The 14675-nt window shown below is 36.6% G+C and overlaps 2 protein-coding genes and 1 long non-coding RNA gene across 3 annotated transcripts; 1 reads left to right on the top strand and 2 right to left on the bottom strand.

Annotated features, from left to right (window-relative positions):
* Nucleotides 1-2992: 2992 nt before the first annotated feature.
* LOC110768175 (uncharacterized) lies at nt 2993-5186 on the bottom strand. The gene is made up of 4 exons (XM_088253036.1): nt 5076-5186; nt 3473-4221; nt 3278-3361; nt 2993-3131 (listed from the first exon to the last, which is right to left on the bottom strand). The coding sequence occupies exons 2-4, from the start codon at nt 4170-4172 to the stop codon at nt 3061-3063; spliced, it is 855 nt and encodes a 284-aa protein (XP_088109162.1). The 5' UTR covers nt 4173-4221; nt 5076-5186; the 3' UTR covers nt 2993-3060.
* On the top strand, nt 3068-3832 carry LOC148294352 (uncharacterized). Its single transcript, XR_015835780.1, has 2 exons — nt 3068-3207; nt 3315-3832. It is a non-coding gene; the product is annotated as an uncharacterized LOC148294352 (long non-coding RNA).
* Nucleotides 5187-6095: 909 nt separating the features above from the next.
* XEG113 (xyloglucanase 113) lies at nt 6096-14238 on the bottom strand. The gene is made up of 13 exons (XM_021971856.2): nt 13803-14238; nt 12621-12917; nt 12265-12470; nt 12028-12133; nt 11376-11632; nt 11051-11186; nt 10397-10491; nt 10246-10299; nt 9191-9304; nt 7531-7629; nt 7297-7416; nt 6751-6837; nt 6096-6645 (listed from the first exon to the last, which is right to left on the bottom strand). The coding sequence occupies exons 1-13, from the start codon at nt 13954-13956 to the stop codon at nt 6478-6480; spliced, it is 1893 nt and encodes a 630-aa protein (XP_021827548.2). The 5' UTR covers nt 13957-14238; the 3' UTR covers nt 6096-6477.
* Nucleotides 14239-14675: the final 437 nt, after the last annotated feature.

Below are 14675 nucleotides of genomic sequence, written 5' to 3'. Positions count from 1 at the left end.
AATTCCGAAGCTCTATATTTAGGATCCGCGCATTTACCCGTATTTTGTAAAATCTAAGCCGCTCAAATAATCTAACCATTTAATATATGACACATCATCAATCTTTAACATAAGATTTTTTTTTTTTCAACATTGAAGCTAACTTTCAAGGTAACATGCTTGAGGGAGATATTTTTTTTCATCATGCTTCCTCCTTGAAAAAACTGTAAATAAAATTAATTTGTTGCTATTTACCTCCAGTTTATAGATCGAACCCTAAAGCACAAAGTGAACTTCAGAACTTTGATTTTCTAGTCACAAAAATCAAGCAAATCATGTAATTAAGAAATAACAGATTCTACGATGAACTAAAAAAAAAACCCTCAAGCAGGTTTACTTTAATGTTAGCATCAATTTTTGGAAAGAAAAAAAAAGGATTTTAACTTAAAGATTGATAATGTGTCATATAAGTGGTTAGATATTTAGTTTAAATTTCACGAAATGCGGATAAATGCACGGATTTTAAATGTAGAAATTCGATATTCACATGCCATAAATATCACTTTATGATTGAAAATCCAGAATACTAAACTAAAATTATATTTCTTGACAAAAATTGCATCTAAACATGAGGATAAAATGATGTTCATCTGTACATTGAACAAGCACAATATATCGTGAAGATATTCGATATATTGAAAACCTCCCCCATATTCATGTAAGAAGGCTAACCGATGGGACCAACAAATAATTATTTTTAGGATCATGTTAGGGAGATCAACTTTAGATACCAACTTGTGTACAATCTCTCTAATAGAGGTGGAACCCACCAATACAATGGATCTCATAATCTATTAGAGAGATGGTATACAAGTTGGTATTTAAAGTTGATCTCTCTAATATTTTCCTTATTTTTAATGGCAAAAATTTCTACGTTAGAAAAATTAAATAAACAAACAATAAAGGAGGCCTGGAAAATTATTATTATCATAATCGTGGTGGAACCAAAATTGAAAATAATTGAGATCGTGATGCATTCATCATTCCTTATCCAGGTCTTGGAGCTTTGCTAACACTTAGGCGCAATCACTTATGGCAAGCGGTGGGTATGGGTGACGTGGTCCACTCACAAGACGCCACGACTACCAAAGTGTACCTTGAAACGTGTGCTATTAGTTTATAGCACAGAGACTCTCTCTCAGGGGATATACTTGAAGTTAATGCTATTTGGACACACAACATTGACACACTTAGTGATATCCGCTAATGAGTCAATGTATCATTTACTCTTCTTTTCTCCTCGTTTTCTGTTCAGCGAATGATATATTGATACATCAGCGAGTGTTAACTAAGTGTGTCAATGTTGTGTGTCCAAATAGCATTACTCTATAAAAAAACAGAACAAAAAAAACAAAGAACCTGGAAGAGGCTATTTTTGGGTGTCGTTTGTATGAAAGCTGGCGAAAGAGGAAAAATGCTGATAAGGTTAGAATGGGCCCGAGCTCAGATTAGCCACAAAGAGTGCCACTCTCTGGGCCCACTTCAAATTTGGATACATAAAAAACGAAAAATAAAAATACCCCGTGAACTCTGGGCTCGCTCAATGTCTTTTTCTACAGGATTGTTACTTGTCAATAATAATGTTGTAAAGTCAAGAACGTGGAGCAGAAAAATTGATTGAACAAGAATAATGGTAAAGCTTGTCTGCCAACACCCACGTGAAGCCAAAGAAATATGAGTAAGCAGCCACTCAATTCTGCCTACAAATAATGCTTCCCCCTTCCTTCGACCGACACACCATCTGAGAAGAAATGAGAGCAGGTAGAGAGTAAAGAAAGGAAGGAAAGAAAGAGGGTGAATGAAGAAATGAGAGCAGGTAGAGAGTAAAGAAAGGAAAGAAAGAAAGAGGGTGAATGAATGGAGAGAAAATGAGAGTAGAGAGATATTCTACAAGAGAGAAGCCAGATATATTTTAAACACTAAAATTGTAGCCTTATTCTTTTACATAGTGGAAAAGTTACTGCTGTTGCTCTTCGAGAACATAGACAAGGTCGAACCTCATTAAATATTGTGTCTCATTTACTTTACACGCAGCTCAATATTCTAACATATCCCGTTCATTTTGCAACAACTAACAATTTTTTTTATATTTTTAACGGAGCTCCACAAAGAACAAATTTTGAAGGTGATTGTCATGGTAATTACTTGATGTTAGAGAACCTCTATGTCCAGGGGAACTATGAGTTCAAGGAAGCTTCGAGTTATACTCATATGACCCTACTTCTTGTTCTTTATGCATAAACATATTCAAGTTCCATGTTCAAGACTTGACATCTAATCATTCTAGTGATAATCTATTAAAAAAACAAATTAAAAAAAAAACTACGTAACTGGGACTTGATGCAATAAGAACTTTAGCATTAGCTTCAAGTATGTAGGAAAAGTAGCAAATAATTTCAATTGTAAATTTAATGTGGAAGCGTAGGAACGAGTACAAACATTTGGAAGTAAACACGTTAGCATAATAATGTTGGTGTAACAACAATTAGAAGGGTTGCAATTATATAGGCTTGCTAGAAAATTCTAACATCTGTTATAATGGATAAAAATGATTGCATAGGTCAGTTGACAAGAACAGTGTGTACCCTCGTTATACTCAAGTTTGAATCTTCCTCTAGTTTTATTACTTGTAAAAATAAATAAATAAACAAACAAACAAAATGGTTTGTCTAAAATAACTGGTCTCACCAAAATTAAAGCAATTACATTACAACATCTTCTGCCGTGGAAAAAACACACAAAACATAAAAGAAAAATAACAAAAAGAGAGAGATAACAAATTATACTGGTAAGAGTAGACTACCTCCTGTTGCTCTTGTTGGAGGGAAAAAAGCAATGAGGAGCATATTACAGTAGAAGAAGAGTCAGCATCAACTTCACAGCTAACAATTCCCGAGCTGTAAAGTAAGCTCAAGGAATTTGGGAGAGTTCATTCTGCTGGCCATCACCAAAACCAGCATATCAATGTATTTTGAATCTTTAATCGCTTTCCACTTGTTGGACTGAACACACTCAAATTGCCTATAAAAAATTGCTTGTCATTGAAGACTTCCCCAATATATTTAGAGCCATCATCCTTTGGATCTCTTTTGCTGCATGATCATTGAGCACTAGAGTTAAATAAATCAATGACACAGCCATAAAATGAACACAGGGTTTGTGAAAAAGGTGATATTTTCAATGATTATATTAATAAATATTTATTCTTTGAGTAGTTAGATTTTTGCATAAGGCTTACCTTCCTCAACTGATAGCTGCATTGATCTTTTCTCTAGCTCAACGGCATGTCTGCTAAGCTCAGATGGCGATAAATGACGAAGCGCTGATAACATGATGAACAAAGAGCATTTTCAGTGCTGACAAAATTAAGGGCAGAAAAATTGGTATGAAAATTTTTAAATTGAAACAGCAATGCCATAATACAATGACCTACTCTGGATGTATTCTCTCTGATCAGAATCATCAAATTGCTTCAAGAGGTTCTGCAAATGTAGAAACCCTTCTGTCCTTTGCTCATCATGGTTCTTCTCAGAACCAACCAAGTGAGGAACCAGAGATTCAGGAGTGAATCTAAGGTGCCTGGAATGAGCAGCTGGCAATCCATTACTGGCCTTTCCAAGAAACATTGGAACAGGTGGTTTACCAGGTGAAAATTTAACCGGAGAAGCCAAGGGCATTGGTGCGAACGCAGATGTCTCATGTTCCTGCTTCTTAGTTCTGTCTTTAGGTAGGTCTTGCTGCTTTTGTGAACAATATCGTTTGAAATTGAGAGAGTAAGTATTTTGTTCTGTCACACCTTGAACTCTTCGCTTGCCTAGTGCTGAATCTAACTTCCTTGCACCACCACCATGCATGAGCTGATCACTTGCACTGCTGATGCTCGTGAATTGGTGACAAGAGGAGCTCCGTGGCAACTCAGGGTTGAGTATCTTAGTTCCCAAAACCTTAATGGGATCCACGACTGGTCGTCCTAGAAAAACATTCTCAGGATAATTCGGCATAAAGCTCCTATTATCATTCTGTACATCTCTCAATGCTATCTTTTTCATCGGTAGTGTTGACTGCTTATGGCACACAGTTGAACCAACCACACTGTTTCCCAGTGCATTGTTGTTGAGGTTAGAGCTCACCATTTGAAGGGCTAGAACAACTAACTTGGCTAAGAGGATCCTAAGGTCCTGGCTGCATTGGCATTAGCAGAAAAAAAAGATAAAATCAATAAAGATATCCTTGAGCGAAAACAACAGCCCCAATATAACTATCATGCTAAAACACATTTAGCTTAAACAAATAGCGGATACAACAAACATTTTCTTCCTGCTGCCCTACTTGAATGAAAAGAATCACACAACTTGAGGTGATTTAACTTTTTACAGGAGGGAAGCCACAATCTATGTCGAAAATGTAGTCATTATAACATGGAGTCACCATAAATGGCATGTTATCATAGGGAGATAAAGTTTAATTACTCAAGAAAATAGGAGCACTTTGCCAGTTTCTGAAAATGGCCTCCATCCTGAAAGCAATCTCAAATTTTAAAGAACCACCTAGAGAGTGTTTAAAGCTGGTCACTTTATCAAATCACATAGTAGGGAAATATTTCAACCATCCAATCTCAACAATTGGTAACAAGAAAAACAAATTTGACGAGCCAGTGAGTCCAATTTCAACAACATATAAACATCGCCCGCCTTTTTCAAAACCCATTTGCAAAAAATAATTAGAAAAAGAAGAAACTTAATCAACTCTGCTCTAAACTGAGAGTATCAGTACAAATCTATGGTGGGTACTCATCAACTGTTTTGCAGACAAAAGTTGCAGTCTAAATGGAGCTGCTACTATTCATAAACCCTATAAAGAAGAACTTCCAGAGCCAAAGGAAATTAAATTGAACAAGATTCAATTATATAATAAATATTTGTGCGTGCGTGCGTGTGAGAGAGAGAGAGAGGGGGGGGGGGGGGGGGGGGGGGGGCGCGATGCTCAAACTTGTGATAGGGAGAGAGCAGAGATTCATAGAGTGGAGAAAGAATTACCGTTTGGAATTGGAGTTGGAGTTGGGGGATCTGCAAGTGTTTGGAATGGATCTGAGGGTGAGGGAGGGAGACTGCTCACAAAAGGAAATTTGGCTCCAAAGGAGGCGGAGAGGTTTAAACTTGGTTTAAAATATAGGCGGGCCCCACGCTACGTAGATTGGGCCCATCGGCCTATGCAGGAAGGTGGCTTTTTGATCCACCAACTTCCATTTTGTGCGTTTACTGAATTTTTTTGTATTTTCACAAAAACTCGTGAAGTTTTTAAAATTGCATTAACCTCCTCTTTGTTTTCAATTTATTTACACTGATACTCATCGAAATTTTTGTTGTTCATACTTTCACAAAACTTATGAGGTTTTCAACGGAATTAATTTTGTAAAAAAAATTTGAAATTCCAAAGGACATTAGTGTAATTTTCGAAATCTCAGGAGTTCAGTGAAAATACTAACAATCTTACAAGGTGTCAATGTAAAAAATTCTATCTACTACCCGCCAATAAGTTACCTGAGCAAATATTAGGTAAGTAGTTCATTGTAAACAGGTATAAAAATGTTGACTATATTTTACCTTTCAATGATTTACTTACGTTGTATAGGTAAATTAAAAGACGAATTGGACAACCAAGGTACGTACAATATTTTACACCAACAAAACCACTCATTAATCAAAGAACATAAGCAGCCAGCCGAGTCCTTAACTCGGCATTTATCTACAAATCATTAGTCTCATATTCGAAATTCAATGTCACCTCTCCTCCCCTCCCCCTCACAAACTTTGACAAAAATAAAATAAAATAAAAGACCATAAGCATATGTCCCCAACAAAAGGACAGAAAAAACCAAACCAAAGAACCCAAAGACAGACCAACCCCCATCTATCCCCACACTTTGATTCCCCAAATGCAAGTGAACATGCCCAACATAGAGTGTGTAGAAAGACACTATTGTAGTAGATCATGTTATGGGGTGATCCTACTATGTTTTTTTTTTCAAGCGAAATAAATAGACTCTAGTCACATGGTAAAAAGAAAATAATAATTCTAGTTAGTTTATTGATAACGGAAAAAACCTATATTTCCAAAAAATAAAGGATTCCATTTCAAAATTTACAAAATAAATAAGAAACGTGTAAATAAAAAGTTTCCGTTTTCCTTTTATTTGAGCTATGGGAATATTGATACACGTCAAAAAAGATTTCTTTACTGATACACAACATGATGGCATTTCAGCATCAAATTACCTTCTTAAGGTGGACACAGCCTCTCCATGTACAAATGTGGATGCAGTCCTCTTCGTTGGATATAATTATAAGTTAGGAACTAATTCGTGTGAGATATTTCTTTCCGTATTTCTCCCATGCTCTGCTTGTGTGTTGACAAACATACCCGCGTGTAGCTAGGGTTTTATGGTGGCGGGTGATCATCCTCTGGTGTTTGAGGTGGGATAGGTTTCCAACCTGGTTTCTCATCCCAGTACATGTCATAGTATATGTGACCAGGAGTGTGTTCCGCCACACAACACCATATACCAACATACCGCTTCACGCGGTTCTTGAATTTCTCTTCCCTTGCCTGAGCATAAATTCATATATCATCAGAACATGATAAATACGCATGTACCAACGGTTCAACCATTAATATGAGACCAAAGAAAAAAAAAAAATCGAAAAGACTTGCCTTGTCAGTGAAACCTGGGAAGGAATCTTGCATAGAAGAAAACTGAATTACTTTTACATCCTTGAATGAGGAGAATATTGTCTTGAACTGCATATACAAGTGAAATACAATATGGTAAGAACATTAGAGTTAATAGAAACATTGCTAGACAGAGTTAGAGAAAAAAAAACATTCTAGAATATTATATCTCAAAAGTCGGTCTGAGTCCTGACCACCTATATCTTGTCACAGTACTTATCCCCTTTAAAGGCCACTTAAACTCTGACCATTTCATGAGCCAATGATGAATAAAGTTTGATTAACTGATAATGTTTGAACAAACTGGCCCAGTTTCAGCTTCATAATAAATTAGAGATCATTATAGATGCCGGCCCTACAAGGGTGTCCCTCAAATAAGTTATTTGAGGGATCCCTCAACTGAAGCTCTGTATACAAAGTGCCAAAAATGACAGATAACCTTTCACTAAACGGTATATGTATATATTAATAGATGTATAGTCTTTTCACGAAAATAAGTGCGTACACACACGCACACATTCAGAATACCGTTTCTTCATTGCTTCTCTTTGGAAATCTCAGCACTCCTGATGGGCTGGTAGTATTTGAAGCAACGCAGTCTTGGGTTCCTTCTTGACAAAGCTGGACCTCAAGCCATGATTCTTTCACCTGAAAAAAAGATTCATAAATGTATAAGTTGTACTCTAAGAGAGGGGGGTTGGGGGGTGGGGGTAGAGAAGAAAAGTGCTACTTTTGAGTTAAGTTTCACTGATACTCATTTACCTGTTTTGGCATCAATGGATTGTCAAAAAATGAGTATTCTCTTATATTGATCTGGGGCCCAAATATCTCCTCTGGCAATTCCTTGAGCATGACATTTACCTGCGTTCACAGTAGTCTTTCCTTAGCTTCCAGAGGGGACTCATAATAGGAAAACCAGAGTAAAATGTGACTTTGAGATCCCTTAATATTCCTATGATTCATATGTTCAACCTGTAGGAAGCTTCACTCAGTACAAACAGACCCATTATTCTGAACAATGGATTTCAATTCGGTTTAAACAAAATAGGCTTTGACAAATGATGGAAAATAGCTATAAAGTAAACAACAATTTTAGAAATAAATATTAAGAACTACTAATTTCAAAGAGAGATTGGTATGTATTAAAGAAAAAGGGGTTAAACAAAAGCAAAAAAGAGAAAATCAACTGTTCTGAGGTAGCTGTAGGGAAAACAATAAAACCGACATCCTCTTCTTACCGCCTCTTTTTCTCTCGGCAAACCTTTTTCCAGTATATAATGTATTTTAGCTTATCTACTACAGTGAATGAAGTTCATTGAAACTTTTCATATTCTGTTAATCAAGGATCAGAGAAAAAGTATTAAGAAGCCGCTTATGGTCGCCCAAAACCTTTATAATAACAAAGGGTCCATAGATAGGATAGAGAAAGAAAAGAAAAGGAAAATTATGCACACAATCCTTGTGGTTAGATCGTAAAATTCGTATTGTCCTAGGGGTTTGCTTCACGACACTTATTCTTTCCTTTATGTGGTTTCCTCAGTAACAAAAACTCATTAATTTTTAGAGAAAATGAAGCATTTGCATGCAGCATGATGATTTTTTAGGATTCCATGAAAAATAATTTGTGAAAATTCCATAAAAAATAATTTGCGAAAATACCATAGAGCCCTCATATTGTGGTTTCCTCCATAAAAGTGGAGATTAAGAATGAAAAAAACAAGGGTCACATCGTCTATTTAGCACCCATTTTCAGGGAATCATACCAAAAATCATGTGGCCATGCTTAGTTTCCTATTGGAGTCAAATTTTTGTGTAATTGAGGAAAATCCAAGGGAAGCATAACCCCTAAACCATCATGGGGGTGCCGGACTACATCCAACAAGACACAAATAACAAGGAAAAGGCACTTCCAGAAACCATAACCTCTAGGATAACCCCCTTTGCAATTAATCATGCTCAAGAATGGCGAATGGAAGATCATAATCAGTTTCAATGAGAAAATTTAACTGACATTTCTAGTAATCCAAATAATCAGCACAGATACTGGTCCACAGACTCCATCAGAAATTTAAATAGTGGAGAGGGGAAAAGGTTTATTTGGAAGGCTAAATTTCTAATTGAGACCATAGCAAGGATGACCAAGTTAATATTATGATCACTATTTTTCTCCAATGACATTATACTTCGCTCATTACTTCAAAAACTAAACTCTTGTGGCAAAAGCCATGAATTTGTCTGTTAGTTGTCTTGATGTCGAGAATGAAACTGATATCCTGCTGTTTTAAGTACAAAGGCTGCTTTAATAGGAACTTGTCCAAAGGATGGCAACCTCTTACAATGAAAATTTTCTGAGCAATCTTGTCTATTGAGGAAGCAAAGAAAACAAAACTACATAAAATTAGCTCCGACAAACAGGACATACCTCAAATACATGGTCAAGAGGGCAAATAAAAGGTTGTCGAGTGATAGATCCCTCAAGGACGCCAGGGTGGGGAAACCACAGCCTATCCAACCTGCACCACAGTGGAGGCATGACCTGAAAATCACAAATACAAAATATGAAGATTAAAATATGAACTCCATATGCATTAGTTCAGCAACAATTATGGATTTCAAACCCGGTATGTAATATTGGCACAATGTTGAATGATTATCTTAGCGGACAGATTCTAGAGCCTTATCCTTATGACCAAACCAATAAGCAAAACAGCACGGTATATAGGCTATAAGACCAATTTGATGTAAGTGACCAATTTGATTGCACTTTGTTAAAGTTGATGCATCCAACCTAAGACCAATTGGCTACTAGTGGAGAGGCCTAAGAGTTTGTATAACACCCCCTCGTGTGGCTGGACTAAGCCAAACTGATAGGTTAATTATGTAGGGTGACATGAAGCATGTGAGGCCAACTGGGCCTAAAACATGGATAAATTGCCCACTCTGATACCATGTTGAAGCTGGAGCATCCAACCAAAGTGGGCAATTAGTGGAGAAGCACATTATTTTGTTTATTGAGCTGCAAGGCATAGAGTGCCTCATGTGCAATTTCTATATTCTCATAGAAGAAACAACTATTTACTTATGATTATGAAAGTCAGGATCTTGCTACATGTCAAACTTGCAGGACCCTACAAAATTTACCCTAAACCTTGTATGTGATAGTAAATGAGACATGCACAATAGAACCTGTTGAATAAGTCCACAATTTCCATCCCTTCATAATTCTGTTAACAGCTATCAGGGTCATGAGAAGCATTTTCAGGTGAAGAGAAGCTAAATACACTAAAATAGCAACAATTGATTGTGACAATGGTGAATCAAAATTTGCAATATCACCCAGATATGTATAAATAAAACAAACTCAAATTCCTTCAATAATCCCACACTAAAATTCATTCACTCATTTATCACTGAAGCATTCCAGTCCAACAAAAATGTGCTGTGAAATAAAAGACAAAATGATAGATATTTTCTCACCAAGGTGCGATTCAACAAGGAAGCAATAGCAAGTGCCATCCTTATCTGCTTTATCTGAACAAAGCCATTTAGGATATAAATTATATGATGCAACACTGTAATATCCAGATCATTGCTAAAAGTTAATGGAAGCAGGTTAGTACATACATACTTGGTAATTAATAAGAGAAAAATGTGATTTGACGTTATGCTCCCCATCTAGTAACAAGGTCTTTGGAATAGATGGCTTAAATGACAAAAACCCTCCTGCATAAATTTCCAAAGATGTCAAGCAGCATTAGTATGAGAAAAGTCATCAGTACAATATGAACAAATGCCAGAGTAGTGCATCCAGATATTCAAGTGGTCAAATTTTCAGTTCTATGCAAACTTTTTTATTGCTGATGAGGTGGCAAGTTTTGAAGAAAATTCAGACTCAGGCAGTGTTTTGGTTATTGGAATGAACAGAGGAATGGGCTGGCTTTCCTATAAGATGTCCAATCCCCCAAAATGATACCAATTTTCAATTCTTCCTACTTTACCCTCTAGCTCTCAGCATTCTATTCTAATTCTAATTCCATTATGTTCTAATGGTTAAATATACCAATCAAAGAGTACCTTAGTTTCTTTAGTGCAAGAGATAATTTCAGAAATGTAAATGAGCATGAAAGATCAAGCTCCATGAGATTGGAAGTAAACTTAACTGAGAAGATGCAAAGAAAATGATACACATTCACTTTCACAGAAGCAAGAAAAATGCATCCTAAGAAGATCAAGAAGATGTGCAATGCATGGCACAAATATTGGTGATATTTTCTGTTAGTACCTGGTGCATCATAGTATTCTGGTGGGTCATAGAAAACCATGCCTTCGCGTAGTCGGTGGCGCTTTCCTTCAGTACCAGCATACTGGAATGTGGTATGCACTGCGTATGGCTCCAACCTCAATTGCTGATACGTGGCCTGCCATTAAAGCATTAAAGAGCTTAGGACTTGTGTGATACACAACCTTTTATAGCTTATATGGACTACGTTCATGCAAGAAACCTAAGTTTGAGGGTGCAATTGAGGAAAAGATGGAAGAAAACTATAAATCCATTAACTAAGAATATACAATGTGAAAACTACCAAAGAAAAACTATACAACCCTACCTGGACAAAATATGTATGCCCGCTACAAAATATGCTTGCAGGCAAAACTCCAAGCTTGAGATTTCCATCAAAAGCATACACAAGTCCACTCTCTCCATCAACAGGTGGTCCTAACTGCTTCCGTACGAGATCATTAAACCCATTCTGATCCCATATCTTTTCATCAGCTAGAAGCATATCTTTCCATTCCTTAGCCAATCTTTTAGCAGCGTCTGTTGGCCGCCAGTGGAAAATTCCAATATTGTAGGCAGCACCAACTGTTAAAGGGAAGACACTACATCCTTATTAAATCCTAATATATGAGATAACTATAAAATCATTGTTCATGAATCAGCAAAATTATCGAAGCAATAACTTTAACATAAACAATCAACAAGGGTAACAGATACTATGCGGGAGTCAAAATTGAAGAACAGTAATGAAGGTTTCAACAGAAACAGGGAAAGTTCCAGATCCTATACTAGTATCCCCAAGGGGTAGACCCCTCCCAAAGTGTTAGCATAGTTATAATTTGTGGCTGGACACAAATTCATGTCACCAGATCTTGTGCAAGTTATTACAGAGATCCAGCACATGGAATAGCTGCAAACATTTTATGCACGTATAGGATAGTGGAGATGAAAAAAGAAGTATTTTTACACAAAATCTTCACCTTGTTGCCAAATGTCCAACCTGTCATCGGTGACTGTTGGTACAACTTGATCACTGGAAGTCAAGACATCTGCTTCAGGATAGCGAGCAAGATATGGAAGTGGGTCCTGTTCCAGAAAAAAGAAAATAATGTGTAAGAAATATGAAAACTCATATTCGTCAAACGAAACAAACTAAACAAGTAAGCATTCTTGACAAAAAAAAAAATTAAGAATTAAAGTACTAGCTGAAAAACTACCTTTAACCAAACCATGTCTGTATCGCACATCAAGAGCTCATAGCCATAAGGGAGGATTGAGTCTATCAGTATAACCTTTTCTCTCCCCATCTTGTGGAATGTTGGTGATCCCCATCCAACATCTATTGTGCTCATATGGCTGCCCATATCAAATACTGGAACACCCTTCCAGTACAAAGCCTCCAACAGTTTGGTGTCCATTGCACCTAAGCCATCAATTTCAAACTCAGAGGTGCAGGCATAAATAGAAATACAAAACATACATTACCTTGCAGGGAAATGGAATAGATATGTAAAGAAATTGAAAAGGCCAAAACGACATAAAACTTCACAACCGAGAATGCGAGGTAGCTTACCAATGAGAAGGTTAGAAAGCCCCAGATCAGTCAAGTGTTTAACCCAAGTCAGGATAAAATCCATGAATGCATAGTTCCCAAAGGTCACAATAATGATGTTATCCTTCACTCTTTCCTGAACCAGTTCTTTGCTCAGTCTAAATTTCTTCAAGGGTGGCATTTTATTTGTGTGTAGAGGAGCTTCCCAAATGGGTCTTGTTGACATGCTTCGAGGCTCTAGTGAAGGTGTGGGAACTGCTTGAACTATTCCTGGTTGAGAAACATTGGGTGCTTGCTCTACAGGAGGAGAACCTACATCTGTAGCAATTTGTGAATTCACAAAAATAAAACACATGCAGGGAGAGGGAGACAACTGAAATCACAGACAGAAAGCTTACGGAATGAACACCAAATATTGGAAGAAAGGGTGCATTGACAAAAAGAAAATGGCTTGAGTTCTACAATATTACTGACGGCAGCATGAAAAATGAAATTTCTTACTTTTCTATGTAGGAATCGCATGCAGTGTAATCATTAATAGAGTGAAAATATTTTTTATATATATACAAAATTTGGAGCAGATATCCAAATCTCATTTCATAATAGCTCAATCAACTCTTATGCAAACTCCAGAATGCCAATATGAGGACATGAAAATATGAAGAAATGATATACAAAGGCAGGTACCAAATGTTTAAAGCTTGAAACTTTTGGTGTGTAACAACAAACAAGAACTACATAATTGATCATCTTTCTTTTCTACCCAATCAAAAACACACAAAAACTAAACTAAACCAAACTAAAGCATCAAAAGTCGGACTTTTGATCACAGGACTAGAGTAAAGTTGAGTTTTGTTTCTAAATGAGCTTATGCTGTCATAGTCGAATCAGTTAGATCACTTAGCAATATAAGTTAGTAGTTGTCATTAGTTAGAGATGTGGCGGGAAGAGTGAAATGGATCTTGTATAAACAAGAGCACCATTGCGACTCCACAAGAATAAAAGAAGATGAAAATACAATTTCCAGCGCTAAAGCACATAAGCGTTGAATTATTCAACGGGCAACTAAAATCTCAAAAACCCATTTCCAATATGTAATGAAAGTGATAGAAATTGGAGGATAAGCGTAAGAAACAATAACAAAATCAATGGGCTAGGAAACCCCAAAGGAAAAAGCAGAGAGAGAGAGAGAGAGAAACTGACGGGAAAGCCAGGAGGTGGTGGAATCTGCAGCAGACTTGCCAGAGTAAATGGCCGATATCACATACAAAGACGAGAAGATGATCCCAATTATTACAGTGGCGTATATAGTCACGAACACTGGCTTCGCATTGTCAAACGCATTCCTCCACCCCATTGTTTCGCTTTTGGGATTGTTTGCTTGTTTGATTATCCTTCCCACGCCATTAACATCATCTTCTTTCTTCTTTCTTCTTTCTTCGGGGGAAGAAGAAGAAAGAAAACCCTAAATCCAAATGGAACCAATCTGAATCTGAGAGGTTTATTTCACTTGTTTCTCTCTCTGCAGCTCTCAGGCTCCCAACTGCTAAAGGTCAACTCCAAGCTGAGCCTCCATATTTGTCTCCTTTATTTCTCTCATTCTTTAATCTCTTTGCCTAATTTTTTACCAGGAAGAGATAGTTTGGTTCAGTTTAATGTGAATCTGTTATCCGTGGCGAAAAAGTTATTTTCATATGGGAAGGGAGGATTCTAACATAATTGATTGAACAGTTGATTATGAAATAATTGATTAATTAGGGTTAATGATCTAAATGGTCCTCAAATTATTGCCCCATTATCATTTTGGTCCATCAACTAAATTTTTTAATTCAAACGTCTTTAAATTTTTTATTTTGTACTAAGATAATCCTACCGTCAAAGTCTGTCAAATATTCTATTAAATTGAGGGGCGAAAAAGTAAAATCTTATTTAAAAAATTAAAAACTGAAATAACCTATTATCTAAAACCCAAAAAAAATAAAAATAAAAATATGACTTTCCCTTCCTCAGCAAGCACGAACAGTGGCTTCCATAGCTTCCACCAAAAAATCTAACTCAAACCCATCAGTCTTCTAC

Source organism: Prunus avium, chromosome 5, assembly GCF_965620075.1.
Source record: "Prunus avium chromosome 5, drPruAviu1.hap1.1, whole genome shotgun sequence".
Taxonomy (NCBI): domain Eukaryota; kingdom Viridiplantae; phylum Streptophyta; class Magnoliopsida; order Rosales; family Rosaceae; genus Prunus; species Prunus avium.
This window is presented reverse-complemented; position numbering and strand designations above follow the sequence as displayed.

Bases quoted from the DNA above. Each gene is read 5' to 3' on its own strand.
- LOC110768175 (XM_088253036.1), bottom strand. From the start codon at position 4,172: ATGGTGAGCTCTAACCTCAACAACAATGCACTGGGAAACAGTGTGGTT. The intron at 3,362-3,472 runs GTAGGTCATTGT...TCATGTTATCAG, and splicing joins TCAGAGAGAATACATCCAGA to CGCTTCGTCATTTATCGCCA. The intron at 3,132-3,277 runs GTAAGCCTTATG...ATGATCATGCAG, and splicing joins GCAGCTATCAGTTGAGGAAG to CAAAAGAGATCCAAAGGATG.
- XEG113 (XM_021971856.2), bottom strand. From the start codon at position 13,956: ATGGGGTGGAGGAATGCGTTTGACAATGCGAAGCCAGTGTTCGTGACT. The intron at 10,300-10,396 runs GTATGTATGTAC...GGCTTTGTTCAG, and splicing joins TTTCTCTTATTAATTACCAA to ATAAAGCAGATAAGGATGGC. The intron at 7,417-7,530 runs GTAAATGAGTAT...TCTTTTTTTCAG, and splicing joins ATCCATTGATGCCAAAACAG to GTGAAAGAATCATGGCTTGA.